The sequence below is a fragment of the Salmo trutta genome, unplaced genomic scaffold (assembly GCF_901001165.1).
Source record: "Salmo trutta unplaced genomic scaffold, fSalTru1.1, whole genome shotgun sequence".
Lineage (NCBI taxonomy): Eukaryota > Metazoa > Chordata > Actinopteri > Salmoniformes > Salmonidae > Salmo > Salmo trutta.
Window position 1 is genome coordinate 153,293 of NW_021822687.1, and position 24,190 is coordinate 177,482.

The 24,190-nt window shown below is 40.5% G+C and overlaps 1 protein-coding gene across 1 annotated transcript; it reads left to right on the forward strand.

Moving 5' to 3' along the window:
• The first annotated feature begins 203 nt into the window (after nucleotides 1-203).
• Nucleotides 204-22,900, forward strand: LOC115183321 (polymeric immunoglobulin receptor-like). Its single transcript, XM_029744651.1, has 8 exons — nucleotides 204-318; nucleotides 528-854; nucleotides 1,117-1,437; nucleotides 1,572-1,895; nucleotides 2,836-2,943; nucleotides 21,710-21,808; nucleotides 22,251-22,303; nucleotides 22,439-22,900. The coding sequence occupies exons 1-8, from the start codon at nucleotides 276-278 to the stop codon at nucleotides 22,805-22,807; spliced, it is 1,644 nt and encodes a 547-aa protein (XP_029600511.1). The 5' UTR covers nucleotides 204-275; the 3' UTR covers nucleotides 22,808-22,900.
• Nucleotides 22,901-24,190: the final 1,290 nt, after the last annotated feature.

Below are 24,190 nucleotides of genomic sequence, written 5' to 3' on the forward strand. Positions count from 1 at the left end.
CCTGGAACAACCTGGAGAGAACACAGCATTATATCAGGACCTATAGACACCTGGACCAACCTGGAGAGAACACAGCATTATATCAGGACCTATAGACACCTGGACCAACCTGGAGAGAACACAGCATTATATCAGGACCTATAGACACCTGGACCAACCTGGAGAGAACACAACATTATATCAGGACATATAGACACCTGGACCAACCTGGAGAGAACACAGCATTATATCAGGACCTATAGACACCTGGACCAACCTGGAGAGAACACAACAAGATGAGGATCCTGCTGATAATCATCCTCCTCTCCTTCATGACAGGTAATAAGCTTGTTATAACTCTCTATAACATTTAATAATACACAGTTAGTACTCATAAAGGCTGCTACAACAGATAAGGGAACACTACAGATGTATTTTTTTACATATTGCTTTGTTTATAACTTTGTTGGACTTTGGAAACTGTTAAGAATTTGTGTGTGTTTGTGTTTGTGACTATTATCATGTATATTATCTTGTCTGATTGACAGGTTGTTTGAGCTCCTTCAAAGTGACAGGATACTCTGGAGGAACTGTCATCATCTACTGTCATTATTCCACAGAAGAGAGAAGTAATGAGAGATATTTCTGTAAGGGACCAAAGTGGACTTATAGTTGTGATATGAAAATAACTACTCTGAGGAAGAACACCTGGGAGCACAGAGGTAGATTCTCTCTGTATGACATCACTGGAGGAAACTACTTCAAGGTGATCATCAGACAACTGACCAGACAAGATGAAGGGACCTACTGGTGTGGAGCGGACAAACCTACTATACCTGACACTTATACCAAGGTAGAGCTGGATGTGAAGGAGGGTGAGAGACTTTTACTTTAACTTTATAAAATGAATTTAGCTACATATGTTATTACATGGTCAGTACCACTAGTCAATGAAGTCAGTCTATAGTATTAGACTAAGGTTGTGATGTGTGTTTCTATTGACAGATGACTGCTGTGAGAAGTCAGTCTATAGTATTAGACTAAGGTTGTGATGTGTGTTTCTATTGACAGATGACTGCTGTGAGAAGTCAGTCTATAGTATTAGACTAAGGTTGTGTTGTGTGTTTCTATTGACAGATGACTGCTGTGAGAAGTCAGTCACAGAGACGGCCCTTCTGGGAGGAGAAGCTACCATCAGATGTAACTATCCAGAGGACCATGAGGACAGCATCAAGTATTTCTGCAAGGAAAGCAATGACTTCAATACCTGTATTTATATGATCTCTGCTAACCAGACAACTACAAAAGCTGGTCGTTTCTCTGTGTCTGACAACACAGGAGAGAAATCCTACACAGTGACCATCAGTGACCTGACTGAAGATGATACTGGAACATACTGGTGTGGAGTCGTAACTAGTTACATTTCACTGATTACACAGGTACAACTGCATGTTACAGGTAAGTGACCATTTCTACAAGTGTAATATTTCAGCGAAGGTATCAAAACACTTGACATGTCATTGACAGACTGGAGGGACATCTTATCTATCATAATCTGTAAAGACGACTGAACAGGTTTATGTCATTCGCAGATTGGAGGGACGTCAAACAAATCAATGTGACTGGACAGGTGGGGGAGACTGCCAGGCTTACTTGTAAATATCCAGATGACAATAAGAGTAATGAGAAGTTCTTCTGTAAAGGGGACAGTCCTTTAATCTGTGAAGATAAATTAAGAACTACATTACAAAATGAAGTTGTGTATGAAGGCAGGTTTTCCCTGAGGGATAACCCCAGAATATCAGTCTTCACAGTGTACATCAAAGAGCTGAGACCAGAGGATTCTGGGACATATTGGTGTGGATCTGATAGAAGGTGGAGACCTGCAGACTACACTAGATGTATCCTCTCTGTGGGTCAGTGGATCAACTCTTTACATCAGTGGTGGCTGGTGGGAGGAGATATTGGAGGACGGGCTCATTGTGAAGGCTGGACTGGAACGGAGGTCCGATACTCTTCCATCCATTCCATTCCAGCCATTAGGATGAGCCGATCCTCCTATTTCTCCACCAGCGCCCTCCTCTGCTTTCCATGCTGTACACCTGCAGTAACTATCGAACTACACTGTAGCTATGTTGTCAGACAATGTAAATAATATATAGCCATAAAATAGCAATCACATCTAGAACCTTCTGAAATATGTTGTTATTAAAAGTTATTAACTGTTATTAATTGTCAACAACCAGTTTAGTGAAATGTAGCATTGAACTAAACATGTTATCAGTAGTAGTTGTTCAGTGGTTGACAGCAGGCAGTCAGTGTGTTAGTGGAGGCTGGGTGGGTCTGTGTGTTTGTAGTGGTGTGAAAAGACATTGGACCAGAACACTGTAACTTCCTCTGTAATAACTGTGTGTTTGTAGTGGTGTGAAAAGACATTGGACCAGAACACTGTAACTTCCTCTATAATAACTGTGTGTTTCTATATCTGTCTCAGTATCACTAAGCAGTCATGTGTTCAAGATATAAAACCACAAGTTTCAGTAGGAATGTCATCATGAAACCTGCAGTTGTCATCAGAGAGAGAGAGAGAGAGAAAGAGAGGGAGGGAGAGAGACAGAGAGAAAGAGAAGGAGGGAGAAAGAGAGAGAGAGAGAGAGAGAGAGAGGGAGGGAGAGAGAGAGAGATGAAAAGAGTGATGAGCATAAGAGAGATAGAGGGAGATATGGTGAGCTAAAGGAGAACTAACACACTTCAACAGAAACAAGAGGAACCTTCCTGTCTTTACATCTGTCTGTCTAGAGAGGAAAGTTACAACAACATGTATCATGCACTGTATCTATCTCTAAATGTTTTCAGTGGCACCAACCATCACTATCAGAACAACAACAACTACAGCACTTCCAGCCCCAACCACAACCACCTTCATATCACCATCATCATCATCATCATCAATCAACGGATCTGGTAAATACACTTTTACAAATTCAAATGGTTAGTGTTAGACATGTCTATATGTAGTATTATGATATGAGGGTAGGTTAGTGGTAGACATGTCTGTATGTAGGGTTATGATATGAGGGTAGGTTAGTGTTAGACATGTCTATATGTAGTATTATGATATGAGGGTAGGTTAGTGTTAGACATAAATAAGCATGCCCCTTTCAAGAAATTTAGAACCAGGAACAGATATAGCCCTTGGTTCTCCCCAGACCTGACTGCCCTTAACCAACACAAAAATATCCTGTGGCGTTCTGCATTAGCATCGAACTGCCCCCGTGATATGCAACTTTTTAGGGAAGTTAGAAACCAATACACACAGGCAGTTAGAAACGCCAAGGCTAGCTTTTTCAAACAGAAATTTGCTTCGTGCAACTCCAACTCTAAAAAGTTCTGGGACATTGTAAAGTCCATGGAGAATAAGAACACCTCCTCCCAACTGCCCACTGCACTGAGGATAGGAAACTCTGTCACCACCGATAAGCCCACTATAATTGAGAATTTCAATAAGCATTTTTCTACGGCTGGCCATGCTTTCCACCTAACTACCCCTACTGCATTCAACAGCACCGCACCCCCCACAGCTACTCGCCCAAGCCTCCCCCATTTCTCCTTCTCCCAAATCCATTCAGCTGATGTTCTGAAAGAGCTGCAAAATCTGGACCCCTACAAATCAGCTGGGCTTGACAATCTGGACCCTTTCTTTCTAAAATTATCTGCCGAAATTATTGCAACCCCTATTACTAGCCTGTTCAACCTCTCTTTCGTGTCGTCTGAGATTCCCATAGATTGGAAAGCAGCTGCTGTCATCCCCCTCTTCAAAGGAGGTGACACTCTTGACCCAAATTGCTACAGACCTATATCCATCCTACCCTGCCTTTCTAAGGTCTTCGAAAGCCAAGTCAACAAACAGATTACCGACTATTTCGAATCCCACCGCACCCTCTCCGCTATGCAATCTGGTTTCAGAGCTGGTCATGGGTGCACCTCAGCCACGCTCAAGGTCCTAAACGACATCATAACCGCCATCGATAAGAAACAATACTGTGCTGCCGTATTCATTGACCTGGCCAAAGCTTTTGACTCTGTTAATCACCACATCCTCATCGGCAGACTTAGTAGCCTTGGTTTCTCAAACGATTGCGTCGCCTGGTTCACCAACTACTTCTCTGACAGAGTTCAGTGTGTCAAATCGGAGGGCCTACTGTCTGGACCTCTGGCAGTCTCTATGGGGGTACCACAGGGTTCAATTCTTGGGCCAGCTCTCTTCTCTGTATACATAAATGATGTCGCTCTTGCTGCTGGTGAATCTCTGATCCACCTCTACGCAGACGACACCATTCTGTATACTTCTGGCCCTTCTTTGGACACTGTGTTAACAACCCTCCAGACGAGCTTCAATGCCATTCAACTCTCCTTCCGTGGTCTCCAACTGCTCCTAAACACAAGTAAAACTAAATGCATGCTCTTCAACCGATCGCTGCCTGCACCTGCCCGCCCATCCAACATAACTTCTCTGGACGGTTCTAACTTAGAATTTGTGGACAACTACAAATACCTAGGTGTCTGGTTAGACTGTAAACTCTCCTTCCAGACTCACATCAATCATCTCCAACCCAAAGTGAAATCTAGAATTGGCTTCCTATTTCGCAACAAAGCATCCTTCACTCATGCTGCCAAACATACCCTTGTAAAACTGACCATCCTACCAATCCTCGACTTCGGCGATGTCATTTACAAAATAGCCTCCAATACCCTACTCAACAAGCTGGATGCAGTCTATCACAGTGCCATCCGTTTTGTCACCAAAGCCCCATATACAACCCACCACTGCGAGCTGTATGCTCTCGTTGGCTGGCCTTCACTTCATAATCGTCGCCAAACACATTGGCTCCAGGTCATCTACAAGACCCTGCTGGGTAAAGTCCCCCCTTATCTCCGCTCACTGGTCACCATAGCAGCACCCACCTGTAGCACGCGCTCCAGCAGGTATATCTCTCTGGTCACCCCCAAAGCCAATTCCTCCTTTGGCCGTCTCTCCTTCCAGTTCTCTGCTGCCAATGACTGGAACGAACTACAAAAATCTCTAAAAATGGAAACACTTATCTCCCTCACTAGCTTTAAGCACCAGCTGTCAGAGCAGCTCACAGATCTCTGCACCTGTACATAGCCCATCCTTAATTGAGCCCAAACTACTACCTCTTCCCCTACTGTATTTATTTATTTTATTTATTTTGCTCCTTTGCACCATAATATTTATATTTTAACTTTTAACTTTCTTCAAACTACAAATCTACCATTCCAGTGTTTTTCTTGCCATACTTTATTTACTTTGCCACCATGGCATTTTTTTTGCCTTTACCTCCCGTATCTCACATCATTTGCTCACATTGTATATAGTCTTATTTTTTCTTCTGCATCATTGATTGTCTGTTGTTTTACTCCATGTGTAACTCTGTGTTTTTGTATGTTGTCGAACTGCTTTGCTTTATCTTGGCCAGGTCGCAATTGTAAATGAGAACTTGTTCTCAACTTGCCTACCTGGTTAAATAAAGGTGAAATAAAAAATAAAATAAATAGTGGTAGACATGTCTGTATGTAGTGTTATGATATGAGGGTAGGTTAGTGGTAGACATGTCTATATGTAGTATTATGATATGAGGGTAGGTTAGTGGTAGACATGTCTGTATGTAGTGTTATGATATGAGGGTAGGTTAGTGGTAGACATGTCTGTATATAGTGTTATGATATGAGGGTAGGTTAGTGGTAGACATGTCTGTATGTAGTGTTATGAAATGAGGGTAGGTTAGTGTTATGATATGAGGGTAGGTTAGTGTTATGATATGAGGGGTAAGTTAGTGTTATGAGATGAGGGTAGGTTAGTGGTAGACATGTCTGTATGTAGTGTTATGATATGAGGGTAGGTTAGTGGTAGACATGTCTGTATGTAGTGTTATGATATGTGGGTAGGTTAATGTTAGACATGTCTGTATGTAGTGTTATGATATGAGGGTAGGTTACTGTAAGACATGTCTGTATGTAGTGTTATGATATGAGGGTAGGTTAGTGGTAGACATGTCTGTATGTAGTGTTATGATATGAGGGTAGGTTAGTGTTATGATATGAGGGTAGGTTAGTGGTAGACATGTCTGTATGTAGTGTTATGATATGAGGGTAGGTTAGTGGTAGACATGTCTGTATGTAGTGTTATGATATGAGGGTAGGTTAGTGGTAGCCATGTCTGTATGTAGTGTTATGATATGAGGGGTAGGTTGGTGTTGGACATGTCTGTATGTAGTGTTATGATATGAGGGTAGGTTAGTGGTAGACATGTCTGTATGTAGTGTTATGATATGAGGGTAGGTTAGTGGTAGACATGTCTGTATGTAGTGTTATGATATGAGGGGTAGGTTAGTGGTAGACATGTCTGTATGAAGTGTTATGATATGAGGGTAGGTTAGTGGTAGACATGTCTGTATGTAGTGTTATGATATGAGGGGTAGGTTAGTGGTAGACATGTCTGTATGTAGTGTTATGATATGAGGGTAGGTTAGTGTTATGATATGAGGGTAGGTTAGTGGTAGACATGTCTGTATGTAGTGTTATGATATGAGGGGTAGGTCAGTGGTAGACATGTCTGTATGTAGTGTTATGATATGAGGGTAGGTTAGTGGTAGACATGTCTGTATGTAGTGTTATGATATGAGGGTAGGTTAGTGGTAGACATGTCTGTATGTAGTGTTATGATATGAGGGTAGGTTAGTGGTAGACATGTCTGTATGTAGTGTTATGATATGAGGGTAGGTTAGTGTTATGATATGAGGGTAGGTTAGTGGTAGACATGTCTGTATGTAGTGTTATGATATGAGGGTAGGTTAGTGGTAGACATGTCTGTATGTAGTGTTATGATATGAGGGTAGGTTAGTGTTATGTATGAGGGTAGGTTAGTGGTAGACATGTCTATATGTAGTGTTATGATATGAGGGTAGGTTAGTGGTAGACATGTCTGTATGTAGTGTTATGATATGAGGGTAGGTTAGTGTTATGAAACGAGGGTAGGTTAGTGTTAGACATGTCTGTATGTAGTGTTATGATATGAGGGTAGGTTAGTGGTAGACATGTCTGTATGTAGTGTTATGATATGAGGGTAGGTTAGTGTTATGATATGAGGGTAGGTTAGTGGTAGACATGTCTGTATGTAGTGTTATGATATGAGGGTAGGTTAGTGCTAGACATGTCTGTATGAAGTGTTATGATATGAGGGGTAGGTTAGTGGTAGACATGTCTGTACGTAGTGTTATGATATGAGGGTAGGTTAGTGGTAGACATGTCTGTATGTAGTGTTATGATATGAGGGTAGGTTAGTGTTATGTATGAGGGTAGGTTAGTGGTAGACATGTCTATATGTAGTGTTATGATATGAGGGTATGTTAGTGGTAGACATGTCTGTATGTAGTGTTATGATATGAGGGTAGGTTAGTGGTAGACATGTCTGTATGTAGTGTTATGATATGAGGGTAGGTTAGTGGTAGACATGTCTGTATGTAGTTTTATGATATGAGGGGTAGGTTAATGTTATGGTATGAGGGTATGTTAGTGGTAGACATGTCTGTATGTAGTGTTATGATATGAGGGTAGGTTAGTGGTAGACATGTCTGTATGTAGTGTTATTATATGAGGGTAGGTTAGTGGTAGACATGTCTGTATGTAGTGTTATGATATGAGGGTAGGTTAGTGGTAGCCATGTCTGTATGTAGTGTTATTATATGAGGGGTAGGTTGGTGTTGGACATGTCTGTATGTAGTGTTATGATATGAGGGTAGGTTAGTGGTAGACATGTCTGTATGTAGTGTTAGGATATGAGGGTAGGTTAGTGGTAGACATGTCTGTATGTAGTGTTATGATATGAGGGGTAGGTTAGTGGTAGACATGTCTGTATGTAGTGTTATGATATGAGGGTAGGTTAGTGTTAGACATGTCTGTATGTAGTGTCATGTTATGAGGGTAGATTAGTGGTAGACATGTCTGTATGTAGTGTTATGATATGAGGGTAGGTTAGTGGTAGACATGTCTGTATGTAGTGTCATGATATGAGGGTAGGTTAGTGGTAGACATGTCTGTATGTACTGTTATGATATGAGGTTAGGTTAGTGGTAGACATGTCTGTATGTAGTGTTATGATATGAGGGTAGGTTATTGGTAGACATGTCTGTATGTAGTGTTATGATATGAGGGTAGGTTAGTGGTAGACATGTCTGTATGTAGTGTTATGATATGAGGGGTAGGTTAGTGGTAGACATGTCTGTATGTAGTGTTATGATATGAGGGTAGGTTAGTGTTATGATATGAGGGTAGGTTAGTGGTAGACATGTCTGTATGTAGTGTTATGATATGAGGGGTAGGTTAGTGGTAGACATGTCTGTATGTAGTGTTATGATATGAGGGTAGGTTAGTGTTAGACATGTCTGTATGTAGTGGTATGATATGAGGGTAGGTTAGTGGTAGACATGTCTGTATGTAGTGTCATGATATGAGGGTAGGTTAGTGGTAGACATGTCTGTATGTAGTGTTATGATATGAGGGGTAGGTTAGTGGTAGACATGTCTGTATGTAGTGTTATGATATGAGGGTAGGTTAGTGGTAGAGTTGTCTGTATGTAGTGTTATGATATGAGGGGTAGGTTAGTGGTAGACATGTCTGTATGTAGTGTTATGATATGAGGGTAGGTTAGTGGTAGACATGTCTGTATGTAGTTTTATGATATGAGGGGTAGGTTAATGTTATGATATGAGGGTAGGTTAGTGGTAGACATGTCTGTATGTAGTGTTATGATATGAGGGTAGGTTAGTGTTATGATATGAGGGTAGGTTAGTGTTAGACATGTCTGTATGTAGTGTCATGATATGAGGGTAGGTTAGTGGTAGACATGTCTGTATGTAGTGTTATGATATGAGGGAAGGTTAGTGGTAGACATGTCTGTATGTAGTGTTATGATATGAGGGTAGGTTAGTGGTAGACATGTCTGTATGTAGTGTTATGATATGAGGGTAGGTTAGTGTTAATATATGAGGGGTAAGTTAGTGGTAGACATGTCTGTATGTAGTGTTATGATATGAGGGTAGGTTAGTGGTAGACATGTCTGTATGTAGTGTTATGATATGAGGGGTAAGTTAGTGTTAGACATGTCTGTATGTAGTGTTATGATATGAGGGGTAGGTTAGTGGTAGACATGTCTGTATGTAGTGTTATGATATGAGGGTAGGTTAGTGTTATGATATGAGGGTAAGTTAGTGTTAGACATGTCTGTATGTAGTGTTATGATATGAGGGGTAGGTTAGTGGTAGACATGTCTGTATGTAGTGTTATGATATGAGGGTAGGTTAGTGTTATGATATGAGGGTAGATTAGTGTTAGACATGTCTGTATGTAGTGTTATGATATGAGGGGTAGGTTAGTGGTAGACATGTCTGTATGTAGTGTTATGATATGAGGGTAGGTTAGTGGTAGACATGTCTGTATGTAGTGTTATGATATGAGGGTAGGTTAGTGTTATGATATGAGGGTAGGTTAGTGTTATGATATGAGGGGTAGGTTAGTGTTATGAGATGAAGGTAGGTTAGTGGTAGACATGTCTGTATGTAGTGTTATGATATGAGGGTAGGTTAGTGGTAGACATGTCTGTATGTAGTGTTATGATATGTGGGTAGGTTAATGTTAGACATGTCTGTATGTAGTGTTATGATATGAGGGTAGGTTACTGTTAGACATGTCTGTATGTAGTGTTATGATATGAGGGTAGGTTAGTGGTAGACATGTCTGTATGTAGTGTTATGATATGAGGGTAGGTTAGTGTTATGATATGAGGGTAGGTTAGTGGTAGACATGTCTGTATGTAGTGTTATGATATGAGGGTAGGTTAGTGGTAGACATGTCTGTATGTAGTGTTATGATATGAGGGTAGGTTAGTGGTAGCCATGTCTGTATGTAGTGTTATTATATGAGGGGTAGGTGGGTGTTGGACATGTCTGTATGTAGTGTTATGATATGAGGGTAGGTTAGTGGTAGACATGTCTGTATGTAGTGTTAGGATATGAGGGTAGGTTAGTGGTAGACATGTCTGTATGTAGTGTTATGATATGAGGGGTAGGTTAGTGGTAGACATGTCTGTATGTAGTGTTATGATATGAGGGTAGGTTAGTGTTAGACATGTCTGTATGTAGTGTCATGATATGAGGGTAGATTAGTGGTAGACATGTCTGTATGTAGTGTTATGATATGAGGGTAGGTTAGTGGTAGACATGTCTGTATGTAGTGTCATGATATGAGGGTAGGTTAGTGGTAGACATATCTGTATGTACTGTTACGATATGAGGGTAGGTTAGTGGTAGACATGTCTGTATGTAGTGTTATGATATGAGGGTAGGTTAGTGGTAGACATGTCTGTATGTAGTGTTATGATATGAGGGTAAGTTAGTGTTATGATATGAGGGGTAAGTTAGTGGTAGACATGTCTGTATGTAGTGTTATGATATGAGGGTAGGTTAGTGGTAGACATGTCTGTATGTAGTGTTATGATATGAGGGGTAAGTTAGTGTTAGACATGTCTGTATGTAGTGTTATGATATGAGGGGTAGGTTAGTGGTAGACATGTCTGTATGTAGTGTTATGATATGAGGGTAGGTTAGTGTTATGATATGAGGGTAGGTTAGTGGTAGACATGTCTGTATGTAGTGTTATGATATGAGGGGTAGGTTAGTGGTAGACATGTCTGTATGTAGTGTTATGATATGAGGGTAGGTTAGTGTTAGACATGTCTGTATGTAGTGGTATGATATGAGGGTAGGTTAGTGGTAGACATGTCTGTATGTAGTGTCATGATATGAGGGTAGGTTAGTGCTAGACATGTCTGTATGTAGTGTTATGATATGAGGGGTAGGTTAGTGGTAGACATGTATGTATGTAGTGTTATGATATGAGGGTAGGTTAGTGGTAGAGTTGTCTGTATGTAGTGTTATGATATGAGGGGTAGGTTAGTGGTAGACATGTCTGTATGTAGTGTTATGATATGAGGGTAGGTTAGTGGTAGACATGTCTGTATGTAGTGTTATGATATGAGGGTAGGTTAGTGGTAGACATGTCTGTATGTAGTTTTATGATATGAGGGGTAGGTTAATGTTATGATATGAGGGTAGGTTAGTGGTAGACATGTCTGTATGTAGTGTTATGATATGAGGGTAGATTAGTGTTAGACATGTCTGTATGTAGTGTTATGATATGAGGTTAGGTTAGTGTTATGATATGAGGGTAGGTTAGTGGTAGACATGTCTGTATGTAGTGTTATGATATGAGGGTAGGTTAGTGTTATGATATGAGGGTAGGTTAGTGTTATGATATGAGGGTAGGTTAGTGGTAGACATGTCTGTATGTAGTGTTATGATATGAGGGTAGGTTAGTGGTAGACATGTCTGTATGTAGTGTTATGATATGAGGGTAGGTTAGTGGTAGACATGTCTGTATGTAGTGTTATGATATGAGGGTAGGTTAGTGGTAGACATGTCTGTATGTAGTGTTATGATATGAGGGTAGGTTAGTGGTAGACATGTCTGTATGTAGTGTTATGATATGTGGGTAGGTTAATGTTAGACATGTCTGTATGTAGTGTTATGATATGAGGGTAGGTTACTGTTAGACATGTCTGTATGTAGTGTTATGATATGAGGGTAGGTTAGTGGTAGACATGTCTGTATGTAGTGTTATGATATGAGGGTAGGTTAGTGTTATGATATGAGGGTAGGTTAGTGGTAGACATGTCTGTATGTAGTGTTATTATATGAGGGTAGGTTAGTGGTAGACATGTCTGTATGTAGTGTTATGATATGAGGGTAGGTTAGTGTTAGACATGTCTGTATGTAGTGTCATGATATGAGGGTAGATTAGTGGTAGACATGTCTGTATGTAGTGTTATGATATGAGGGTAGGTTAGTGGTAGACATGTCTGTATGTAGTGTCATGATATGAGGGTAGGTTAGTGGTAGACATGTCTGTATGTACTGTTATGATATGAGGTTAGGTTAGTGGTAGACATGTCTGTATGTAGTGTTATGATATGAGGGTAGGTTAGTGGTAGACATGTCTGTATGTAGTGTTATGATATGAGGGTAGGTTAGTGTTATGATATGAGGGGTAAGTTAGTGGTAGACATGTCTGTATGTAGTGTTATGATATGAGGGTAGGTTAGTGGTAGACATGTCTGTATGTAGTGTTATGATATGAGGGGTAAGTTAGTGTTAGACATGTCTGTATGTAGTGTTATGATATGAGGGGTAGGTTAGTGGTAGACATGTCTGTATGTAGTGTTATGATATGAGGGTAGGTTAGTGTTATGATATGAGGGTAGGTTAGTGGTAGACATGTCTGTATGTAGTGTTATGATATGAGGGGTAGGTTAGTGGTAGACATGTCTGTATGTAGTGTTATGATATGAGGGTAGGTTAGTGTTAGACATGTCTGTATGTAGTGGTATGATATGAGGGTAGGTTAGTGGTAGACATTTCTGTATGTAGTGTCATGATATGAGGGTAGGTTAGTGGTAGACATGTCTGTATGTAGTGTTATGATATGAGGGGTAGGTTAGTGGTAGACATGTCTGTATGTAGTGTTATGATATGAGGGTAGGTTAGTGGTAGAGTTGTCTGTATGTAGTGTTATGATATGAGGGGTAGGTTAGTGGTAGACATGTCTGTATGTAGTGTTATGATATGAGGGTAGGTTAGTGGTAGACATGTCTGTATGTAGTTTTATGATATGAGGGGTAGGTTAATGTTATGATATGAGGGTAGGTTAGTGGTAGACATGTCTGTATGTAGTGTTATGATATGAGGGTAGATTAGTGTTAGACATGTCTGTATGTAGTGTTATGATATGAGGGTAGGTTAGTGTTACGATATGAGGGTAGGTTAGTGGTAGACATGTCTGTATGTAGTGTTATGATATGAGGGTAGGTTAGTGGTAGACATGTCTGTATGTAGTGTTATGATATGAGGGTAGGTTAGTGGTAGACATGTCTGTATGAAGTGTTATGATATGAGGGTAGGTTAGTGGTAGACATGTCTGTATGTCGTGTTATGATATGAGGGTAGGTTAGTGGTAGACATGTCTGTATGTAGTGTTATGATATGAGGGTAGGTTAGTGTTAGACATGTCTGTATGTAGTGTCATGATATGAGGGTAGGTTAGTGGTAGACATGTCTGTATGTAGTGTTATGATATGAGGGAAGGTTAGTGGTAGACATGTCTGTATGTAGTGTTATGATATGAGGGTAGGTTAGTGGTAGACATGTCTGTATGTAGTGTTATGATATGAGGGTAGGTTAGTGTTAATATATGAGGGGTAAGTTAGTGGTAGACATGTCTGTATGTAGTGTTATGATATGAGGGTAGGTTAGTGGTAGACATGTCTGTATGTAGTGTTATGATATGAGGGGTAAGTTAGTGTTAGACATGTCTGTATGTAGTGTTATGATATGAGGGGTAGGTTAGTGGTAGACATGTCTGTATGTAGTGTTATGATATGAGGGTAGGTTAGTGTTATGATATGAGGGTAAGTTAGTGTTAGACATGTCTGTATGTAGTGTTATGATATGAGGGGTAGGTTAGTGGTAGACATGTCTGTATGTAGTGTTATGATATGAGGGTAGGTTAGTGTTATGATATGAGGGTAGATTAGTGTTAGACATGTCTGTATGTAGTGTTATGATATGAGGGGTAGGTTAGTGGTAGACATGTCTGTATGTAGTGTTATGATATGAGGGTAGGTTAGTGGTAGACATGTCTGTATGTAGTGTTATGATATCAGGGTAGGTTAGTGTTATGATATGAGGGTAGGTTAGTGTTATGATATGAGGGGTAGGTTAGTGTTATGAGATGAAGGTAGGTTAGTGGTAGACATGTCTGTATGTAGTGTTATGATATGAGGGTAGGTTAGTGGTAGACATGTCTGTATGTAGTGTTATGATATGTGGGTAGGTTAATGTTAGACATGTCTGTATGTAGTGTTATGATATGAGGGTAGGTTACTGTTAGACATGTCTGTATGTAGTGTTATGATATGAGGGTAGGTTAGTGGTAGACATGTCTGTATGCAGTGTTATGATATGAGGGTAGGTTAGTGTTATGATATGAGGGTAGGTTAGTGGTAGACATGTCTGTATGTAGTGTTATGATATGAGGGTAGGTTAGTGGTAGACATGTCTGTATGTAGTGTTATGATATGAGGGTAGGTTAGTGGTAGCCATGTCTGTATGTAGTGTTATTATATGAGGGGTAGGTGGGTGTTGGACATGTCTGTATGTAGTGTTATGATATGAGGGTAGGTTAGTGGTAGACATGTCTGTATGTAGTGTTAGGATATGAGGGTAGGTTAGTGGTAGACATGTCTGTATGTAGTGTTATGATATGAGGGGTAGGTTAGTGGTAGACATGTCTGTATGTAGTGTTATGATATGAGGGTAGGTTAGTGTTAGACATGTCTGTATGTAGTGTCATGATATGAGGGTAGATTAGTGGTAGACATGTCTGTATGTAGTGTTATGATATGAGGGTAGGTTAGTGGTAGACATGTCTGTATGTAGTGTCATGATATGAGGGTAGGTTAGTGGTAGACATATCTGTATGTACTGTTATGATATGAGGGTAGGTTAGTGGTAGACATGTCTGTATGTAGTGTTATGATATGAGGGTAGGTTAGTGGTAGACATGTCTGTATGTAGTGTTATGATATGAGGGTAAGTTAGTGTTATGATATGAGGGGTAAGTTAGTGGTAGACATGTCTGTATGTAGTGTTATGATATGAGGGTAGGTTAGTGGTAGACATGTCTGTATGTAGTGTTATGATATGAGGGGTAAGTTAGTGTTAGACATGTCTGTATGTAGTGTTATGATATGAGGGGTAGGTTAGTGGTAGACATGTCTGTATGTAGTGTTATGATATGAGGGTAGGTTAGTGTTATGATATGAGGGTAGGTTAGTGGTAGACATGTCTGTATGTAGTGTTATGATATGAGGGGTAGGTTAGTGGTAGACATGTCTGTATGTAGTGTTATGATATGAGGGTAGGTTAGTGTTAGACATGTCTGTATGTAGTGGTATGATATGAGGGTAGGTTAGTGGTAGACATGTCTGTATGTAGTGTCATGATATGAGGGTAGGTTAGTGGTAGACATGTCTGTATGTAGTGTTATGATATGAGGGGTAGGTTAGTGGTAGACATGTCTGTATGTAGTGTTATGATATGAGGGTAGGTTAGTGGTAGAGTTGTCTGTATGTAGTGTTATGATATGAGGGGTAGGTTAGTGGTAGACATGTCTGTATGTAGTGTTATGATATGAGGGTAGGTTAGTGGTAGACATGTCTGTATGTAGTGTTATGATATGAGGGTAGGTTAGTGGTAGACATGTCTGTATGTAGTTTTATGATATGAGGGTAGGTTAATGTTATGATATGAGGGTAGGTTAGTGGTAGACATGTCTGTATGTAGTGTTATGATATGAGGGTAGATTAGTGTTAGACATGTCTGTATGTAGTGTTATGATATGAGGTTAGGTTAGTGTTATGATATGAGGGTAGGTTAGTGGTAGACATGTCTGTATGTAGTGTTATGATATGAGGGTAGGTTAGTGTTATGATATGAGGTAGGTTAGTGTTATGATATGAGGGTAGGTTAGTGGTAGACATGTCTGTATGTAGTGTATGATATGAGGGTAGGTTAGTGGTAGACATGTCTGTATGTAGTGTTATGATATGAGGGTAGGTTAGTGGTAGACATGTCTGTATGTAGTTTATGATATGAGGGGTAGGTTAATGTTATGATATGAGGGTAGGTTAGTGGTAGACATGTCTGTATGTAGTGTTATGATATGAGGGTAGATTAGTGTTAGACATGTCTGTATGTAGTGTTATGATATGAGGGTAGGTTAGTGTTACGATATGAGGGTAGGTTAGTGGTAGACATGTCTGTATGTAGTGTTATGATATGAGGGTAGGTTAGTGGTAGACATGTCTGTATGTAGTGTTATGATATGAGGGTAGGTTAGTGGTAGACATGTCTGTATGAAGTGTTATGATATGAGGGTAGGTTAGTGGTAGACATGTCTGTATGTCGTGTTATGATATGAGGGTAGGTTAGTGGTAGACATGTCTGTATGTAGTGTTATGATATGAGGGTAGGTTAGTGTTAGACATGTCTGTATGTAGTGTCATGATATGAGGGTAGGTTAGTGGTAGACATGTCTGTATGTAGTGTTATGATATGAGGGTAGGTTAGTGGTAGACATGTCTGTGTGTAGTGTTATGATATGAGGGTAGGTTAGTGGTAGACATGTCTGTATGTAGTGTTATGATATGAGGGTAGATTAGTGTTAATATATGAGGGGTAAGTTAGTGGTAGACATGTCTGTATGTAGTGTTATGATATGAGGGTAGGTTAGTGGTAGACATGTCTGTATGTAGTGTTATGATATGAGGGGTAAGTTAGTGTTAGACATGTCTGTATGTAGTGTTATGATATGAGGGGTAGGTTAGTGGTAGACATGTCTGTATGTAGTGTTATGATATGAGGGTAGGTTAGTGTTATGATATGAGGGTAAGTTAGTGTTAGACATATCTGTATGTAGTGTTATGATATGAGGGGTAGGTTAGTGGTAGACATGTCTGTATGTAGTGTTATGATATGAGGGTAGGTTAGTGTTATGATATGAGGGTAGATTAGTGTTAGACATGTCTGTATGTAGTGTTATGATATGAGGGGTAGGTTAGTGGTAGACATGTCTGTATGTAGTGTTATGATATGAGGGTAGGTTAGTGGTAGACATGTCTGTATATATTGTTATGATATGAGGGTAGGTTAGTGGTAGACATGTCTGTATGTAGTGTTATGATATGAGGGTAGGTTAGTGGTAGACATGTCTGTATGTAGTTTTATGATATGAGGGGTAGGTTAATGTTATGATGTGAGGGTAGGTTAGTGGTAGACATGTCTGTATGTAGTGTTATGATATGAGGGTAGATTAGTGTTAGACATGTCTGTATGTAGTGTTATGATATGAGGGTAGATTAGTGTTACGATATGAGGGTAGGTTAGTGGTAGACATGTCTGTATGTAGTGTTATGATATGAGGGTAGGTTAGTGGTAGACATGTCTGTATGTAGTGTTATGATATGAGGGTAGGTTAGTGGTAGACATGTCTGTATGTCGTGTTATGATATGAGGGTAGGTTAGTGGTAGACATGTCTGTATGTAGTGTTATGATATGAGGGTAGGTTAGTGTTAGACATGTCTGTATGTAGTGTCATGATATGAGGGGTAGGTTAGTGGTAGACATGTCTGTATGTAGTGTTATGATATGAGGGTAGGTTAGTGGTAGACATGTCTGTATGGAGTGTCATGATATGAGGGTAGGTTAGTGGTAGACATGTCTGTACGTAGTGTTATGATATGAGGGTAGGTTAGTGGTAGACATGTCTGTATGTAGTGTTATGATATGAGGGTAGGTTAGTGTTAATATATGAGGGGTAAGTTAGTGGTAGACATGTCTGTATGTAGTGTTATGATATGAGGGTAGGTTAGTGGTAGACATGTCTGTATGTAGTGTTATGATATGAGGGGTAAGTTAGTGTTAGACATGTCTGTATGTAGTGTTATGATATGAGGGGTAGGTTAGTGGTAGACATGTCTGTATGTAGTGTTATGATATGAGGGTAGGTTAGTGTTATGATATGAGGGTAGATTAGTGTTAGACATGTCTGTATGTAGTGTTATGATATGAGGGTAGGTTAGTGGTAGACATGTCTGTATGTAGTGTTATGATATGAGGGTAGGTTAGTGTTAGACATGTCTGTATGTAGTGTTATGATATGAGGGTAGGTTAGTGTTACGATATGAGGGTAGGTTAGTGGTAGACATGTCTGTATGTAGTGTTATGATATGAGGGTAGGTTAGTGGTAGACATGTCTGTATGTAGTGTTATGATATGAGGGTAGGTTAGTGGTAGACATGTCTGTATGAAGTGTTATGATATGAGGGTAGGTTAGTGGTAGACATGTCTGTATGTCGTGTTATGATATGAGGGTAGGTTAGTGGTAGACATGTCTGTATGTAGTGTTATGATATGAGGGTAGGTTAGTGTTAGACATGTCTGTATGTAGTGTCATGATATGAGGGTAGGTTAGTGGTAGACATGTCTGTATGTAGTGTTATGATATGAGGGTAGGTTAGTGGTAGACATGTCTGTGTGTAGTGTTATGATATGAGGGTAGGTTAGTGGTAGACATGTCTGTATGTAGTGTTATGATATGAGGGGTAGATTAGTGTTAATATATGAGGGGTAAGTTAGTGGTAGACATGTCTGTATGTAGTGTTATGATATGAGGGTAGGTTAGTGGTAGACATGTCTGTATGTAGTGTTATGATATGAGGGGTAAGTTAGTGTTAGACATGTCTGTATGTAGTGTTATGATATGAGGGGTAGGTTAGTGGTAGACATGTCTGTATGTAGTGTTATGATATGAGGGTAGGTTAGTGTTATGATATGAGGGTAAGTTAGTGTTAGACATGTCTGTATGTAGTGTTATGATATGAGGGGTAGGTTAGTGGTAGACATGTCTGTATGTAGTGTTATGATATGAGGGTAGGTTAGTGTTATGATATGAGGGTAGATTAGTGTTAGACATGTCTGTATGTAGTGTTATGATATGAGGGGTAGGTTAGTGGTAGACATGTCTGTATGTAGTGTTATGATATGAGGGTAGGTTAGTGGTAGACATGTCTGTATATATTGTTATGATATGAGGGTAGGTTAGTGGTAGACATGTCTGTATGTAGTGTTATGATATGAGGGTAGGTTAGTGGTAGACATGTCTGTATGTAGTTTTATGATATGAGGGGTAGGTTAATGTTATGATATGAGGGTAGGTTAGTGGTAGACATGTCTGTATGTAGTGTTATGATATGAGGGTAGATTAGTGTTAGACATGTCTGTATGTAGTGTTATGATATGAGGGTAGATTAGTGTTACGATATGAGGGTAGGTTAGTGGTAGACATGTCTGTATGTAGTGTTATGATATGAGGGTAGGTTAGTGGTAGACATGTCTGTATGTAGTGTTATGATATGAGGGTAGGTTAGTGGTAGACATGTCTGTATGAAGTGTTATGATATGAGGGTAGGTTAGTGGTAGACATGTCTGTATGTCGTGTTATGATATGAGGGTAGGTTAGTGGTAGACATGTCTGTATGTAGTGTTATGATATGAGGGTAGGTTAGTGTTAGACATGTCTGTATGTAGTGTCATGATATGAGGGTAGGTTAGTGGTAGACATGTCTGTATGTAGTGTTATGATATGAGGGTAGGTTAGTGGTAGACATGTCTGTATGGAGTGTCATGATATGAGGGTAGGTTAGTGGTAGACATGTCTGGACGTAGTGTTATGATATGAGGGTAGGTTAGTGGTAGACATGTCTGTATGTAGTGTTATGATATGAGGGTAGGTTAGTGTTAATATATGAGGGGTAAGTTAGTGGTAGACATGTCTGTATGTAGTGTTATGATATGAGGGTAGGTTAGTGGTAGACATGTCTGTATGTAGTGTTATGATATGAGGGGTAAGTTAGTGTTAGACATGTCTGTATGTAGTGTTATGATATGAGGGGTAGGTTAGTGGTAGACATGTCTGTATGTAGTGTTATGATATGAGGGTAGGTTAGTGTTATGATATGAGGGTAGGTTAGTGTTAGACATGTCTGTATGTAGTGTTATGATATGAGGGGTAGGTTAGTGGTAGACATGTCTGTATGTAGTGTTATGATATGAGGGTAGGTTAGTGTTATGATATGAGGGTAGATTAGTGTTAGACATGTCTGTATGTAGTGTTATGATATGAGGGGTAGGTTAGTGGTAGACATGTCTGTATGTAGTGTTATGATATGAGGGTAGGTTAGTGGTAGACATGTCTGTATGTAGTGTTATGATATGAGGGTAGATTAGTGTTAGACATGTCTGTATGTAGTGTTATGATATGAGGGGTAGGTTAGTGTTGGACATGTCTGTATGTAGTGTTATGATATGAGGGTAGGTTAGTGGTAGACATGTCTGTATGTAGTGTTATGATATGAGGGTAGGTTAGTGGTAGACATGTCTGTATGTAGTGTTATGATATGAGGGTAGGTTAGTGGTAGACATGTCTGTATGTAGTGTTATGATATGAGGGTAGGTTAGTGTTAGACATGTCTGTATGTAGTGTTATGGTATGAGGGTAGGTTAGTGGTAGACATGTCTGTATGTAGTGTTATGATATGAGGGTAGGTTAGTGGTAGACATGTCTGTATGTAGTGTTATGATATGAGGGTAGGTTAGTGGTAGACATGTCTGTATGAAGTGTTATGATATGAGGGTAGGTTAGTGTTATGATATGAGGGTAGGTTAGTGGTAGACATGTCTGTATGTAGTGTTATGATATGAGGGGTAGGTTAGTGGTAGACATGTCTGTATGTAGTGTTATGATATGAGGGTAGGTTAGTGTTAGACATGTCTGTATGTAGTGTTATGATATGAGAGTAGGTTAGTGTTATGATATGAGGGTAGGTTAGTGGTAGACATGTCTGTATGTAGTGTTATGATATGAGGGGTAGGTTAGTGGTAGAAATGTCTGTATGTAGTGTTATGATATGAGGGTAGGTTAGTGGTAGACATGTCTGTATGTAGTGTTATGATATGAGGGTAGGTTAGTGGTAGACATGTCTGTATGTAGTGATATGATATGAGGGTAGGTTAGTGGTAGACATGTCTGTATGTAGTGTTATGATATGAGGGTAGGTTAGTGTTAGACATGTCTGTATGTAGTGTTATGATATGAGGGTAGGTTAGTGTTATGATATGAGGGTAGGTTAGTGTTAGACATGTCTGTATGTAGTGTTATGATATGAGGGTAGGTTAGTGTTAGACATGTCTGTATGTAGTGTTATGATATGAGGGTAGATTAGTGATAGACATGTCTGTATGTAGTGTTATGATATGAGGGTAGTTTAGTGTTAGACATGTCTGTATGTAGTGTTATGATATGAGGGGTAGGTTAGTGGTAGACATGTCTGTATGTAGTGTTATGATATGAGGGTAGGTTAGTGTTATGATATGAGGGTAGGTTAGTGTTAGACATGTCTATATGTAGTGTTATGAATAAGGGTAGGTTAGTGTTATGATATGAGGGTAGGTTAGTGGTAGACATGTCTGTATGTAGTGTTATGATATGAGGGGTAGGTTAGTGATAGACATGTCTGTATGTAGTGTTATGATATGAGGGTAGGTTAGTGGTAGACATGTCTGTATGTATTGTTATGATATGAGGGTAGGTTAGTGTTAGACATGTCTGTATGTAGTGTTATGATATGAGGGTAGGTTAGTGTTATGATATGAGGGTAGGTTAGTGTTAGACATGTCTATATGTAGTGTTATGATATGAGGGTGGGTTAGTGGTAGACATGTCTGTATGTAGTGTTATGATATGAGGGGTAGGTTAGTGGTAGACATGTCTCTATGTAGTGTTATGATATGAGGGTAGGTTAGTGGTAGACATGTCTGTATGTAGTGTTATGATATGGGGGTAGGTTAGAGTAACAGTAGGTTTGTCTAATCGTTTACGTAACAGTGTGTGTGTGTGTGTGTGTGTGTGTGTGTGTTCCAGGTACCTCAGTGGTCATCATGGTGTCTGTTAGTCTGGTAGTGTTACTGCTGGTGATCAGCCTGATCATAGTCTACAGATGGAAATACAACAAGGTCACAGGTGAGAAACACACACACACACACACACACACACACACACACACACACACACACACACACACACACACACACACACACACACACACACACACACACACACACACATAGCTCTATATAAAGAGAGCAATTTCCCCTTTTTTAAATATTTTCATTTACTTTTCGAAGAAATGTATTTGCATAATAGCCATGTCATCATTTGTCCCAGGTTGAGATGCATAAACAGTCACTGAGGAGTGTCTGACCCCTGATGTATTCTGGTGGAAGTGCATCTCTCTCTCTCTCTCTCTCTCTTTCCTACTCTCTTTCTCTCCCTCCCTCCGTCCTCTCTCTCACTTCCTGTCTATCTCTCTCGCTCTGTCTCTCTCTCGTCCTCTCTCTCCCTTTTTGTCTCTCTCTACCTCTCTCTCTCTCTCTGAGTGTTGTGTGTGTGTTGTGTTCCACAGGATCTGTCTCTTCAACACACAGAGTGAGTCCAGACACAGGAAACAACGAAGGGGTCAGTGTATTTTGGTTGTTCGTTTTTGTGTCTGAGTGATGTCATTGAGTGATGTCATTGAGTAATGTGTTGAGTGTGTTTGTGAGTGTCATACTATTATCTCCTCTCCCCTTTTCTCTCCTCCCTCTTCTCCAGGGTTGTCATGGTGACGGTGACTATGAAGAGATAAAGGAGAGCCCCCTACAGTCAGACTCAGGTGCTGCGATGACCACCATCTACGCCACCGCCAACTTACCTACAAGCCACTCTGAGTCTCTCCACCACGCCAGCGTCAACTTCCACAAGAACCCCAGCGGCCCCAACGAAGCAACTGCCACCATCACTAAAGAGGGCAGCTGCCCCAATGAGGCCACCGCTGCCATTTCTAAAGAGGGCACTTCATCATGTGACTATGCTACTGTGAACTTTGGTCAAAGCCCCGCCTACTCTACTGTCAATCATCCACACAGCTCCTCTGAGGCTCCTCTCTTCTACTCCACAGTCAGCAAACCCAGAGACACTTGAGTCACTGGCAACCAATCACAAGATACATACACTCACTGGCGACCAATCACAAGAGACACATTTTAACTATATGCGCTGACCTCTATTTTTAGGAAATTTCTCTTTAACTTTTTTTTTGTCTCTCTCTGCCGGTCTCTGTCAGTCTCTTTTTCTCTCTCGCTCACGGTCTCTGTCAGTCTCTTCTTCTCTCTCGCTCACGGTCTCTGTCAGTCTCTTCTTCTCTCTCGCTCACGGTCTCTGTCAGTCTCTTCTTCTCTCTCTCTCACGGTCTCTGTCAGTCTCTTTTTCTCTCTCGCTCACGGTCTCTGTCAGTCTCTTCTTCTCTCTCGCTCACGGTCTCTGTCAGTCTCTTCTTCTCTCTCTCTCACGGTCTCTGTCAGTCTCTTTTTCTCTCTCGCTCACGGTCTCTGTCAGTCTCTTCTTCTCTCTCGCTCACGGTCTCTGTCAGTCTCTTCTTCTCTCTCTCTCTGCCGGTCTCTGTCAGTCTCTTTTTCTCTCTCGCTCACGGTCTCTGTCAGTCTCTTTTTTTCTCTCTCTCTGCCGGTCTCTGTCAGTCTCTTTTTCTCTCTCGCTCACGGTCTCTGTCAGTCTCTTTTTTTCTCTCTCTCTGCCGGTCTCTGTTAGTCTCTTTTTCTCTCTCGCTCACGGTCTCTGTCAGTCTCTTTTTTTTCTCTCTCTCTGCCGGTCTCTGTCAGTCTCTTTTTTTCTCTCTCTCTGCCGGTCTCTGTCAGTCTCTTTTTCTCTCTCGCTCACGGTCTCTGTCAGTCTCTTTTTCTCTCTCGCTCACGGTCTCTGTCAGTCTCTTTTTCTCTCTCGCTCACGGTCTCTGTCAGTCTCTTCTCTCTCTCTCACGGTCTCTGTCAGTCTCTTTCTCTCTCTCTCACGGTCTCTGTCAGTCTCTTTCTCTCTCTCTCACGGTCTCTGTCAGTCTCTTTCTCTCTCTCTCTCTCACGGTCTCTGTCAGTCTCTTTTTCTCTCTCTCACGGTCTCTGTCAGTCTCTTTCTCTCTCTCTCACGGTCTCTGTCAGTCTCTTTCTCTCTCTCTCTCAATCTCCTGTTCTCTCACTGACAGTGAGTTTGCATGTCTTGCCCTTGTGAGCGGAGGTTTCACTTGATGGCAATTTAGGAGCCTGGCGGCGAACGCCGAACACCCTGCTCAAAACTGACAGCGAATCTCGATAAAGGGGTGGAGTCAACAACTCAGTTTAAGTTGTTCTATTGGTTTACTGAGATCTCAGTAGCTTGTCTGTTATGTGATGACATCATTCATTAAGGGGAGTTGGGTTGTAGAGGAGGGATGTTTCTTCTGTTCAGAAACTCATCTGTTGAGTTGATCATTTATAAAGACTGTATTTGGATCAATTAAATGTCAGAAAAAAGTTA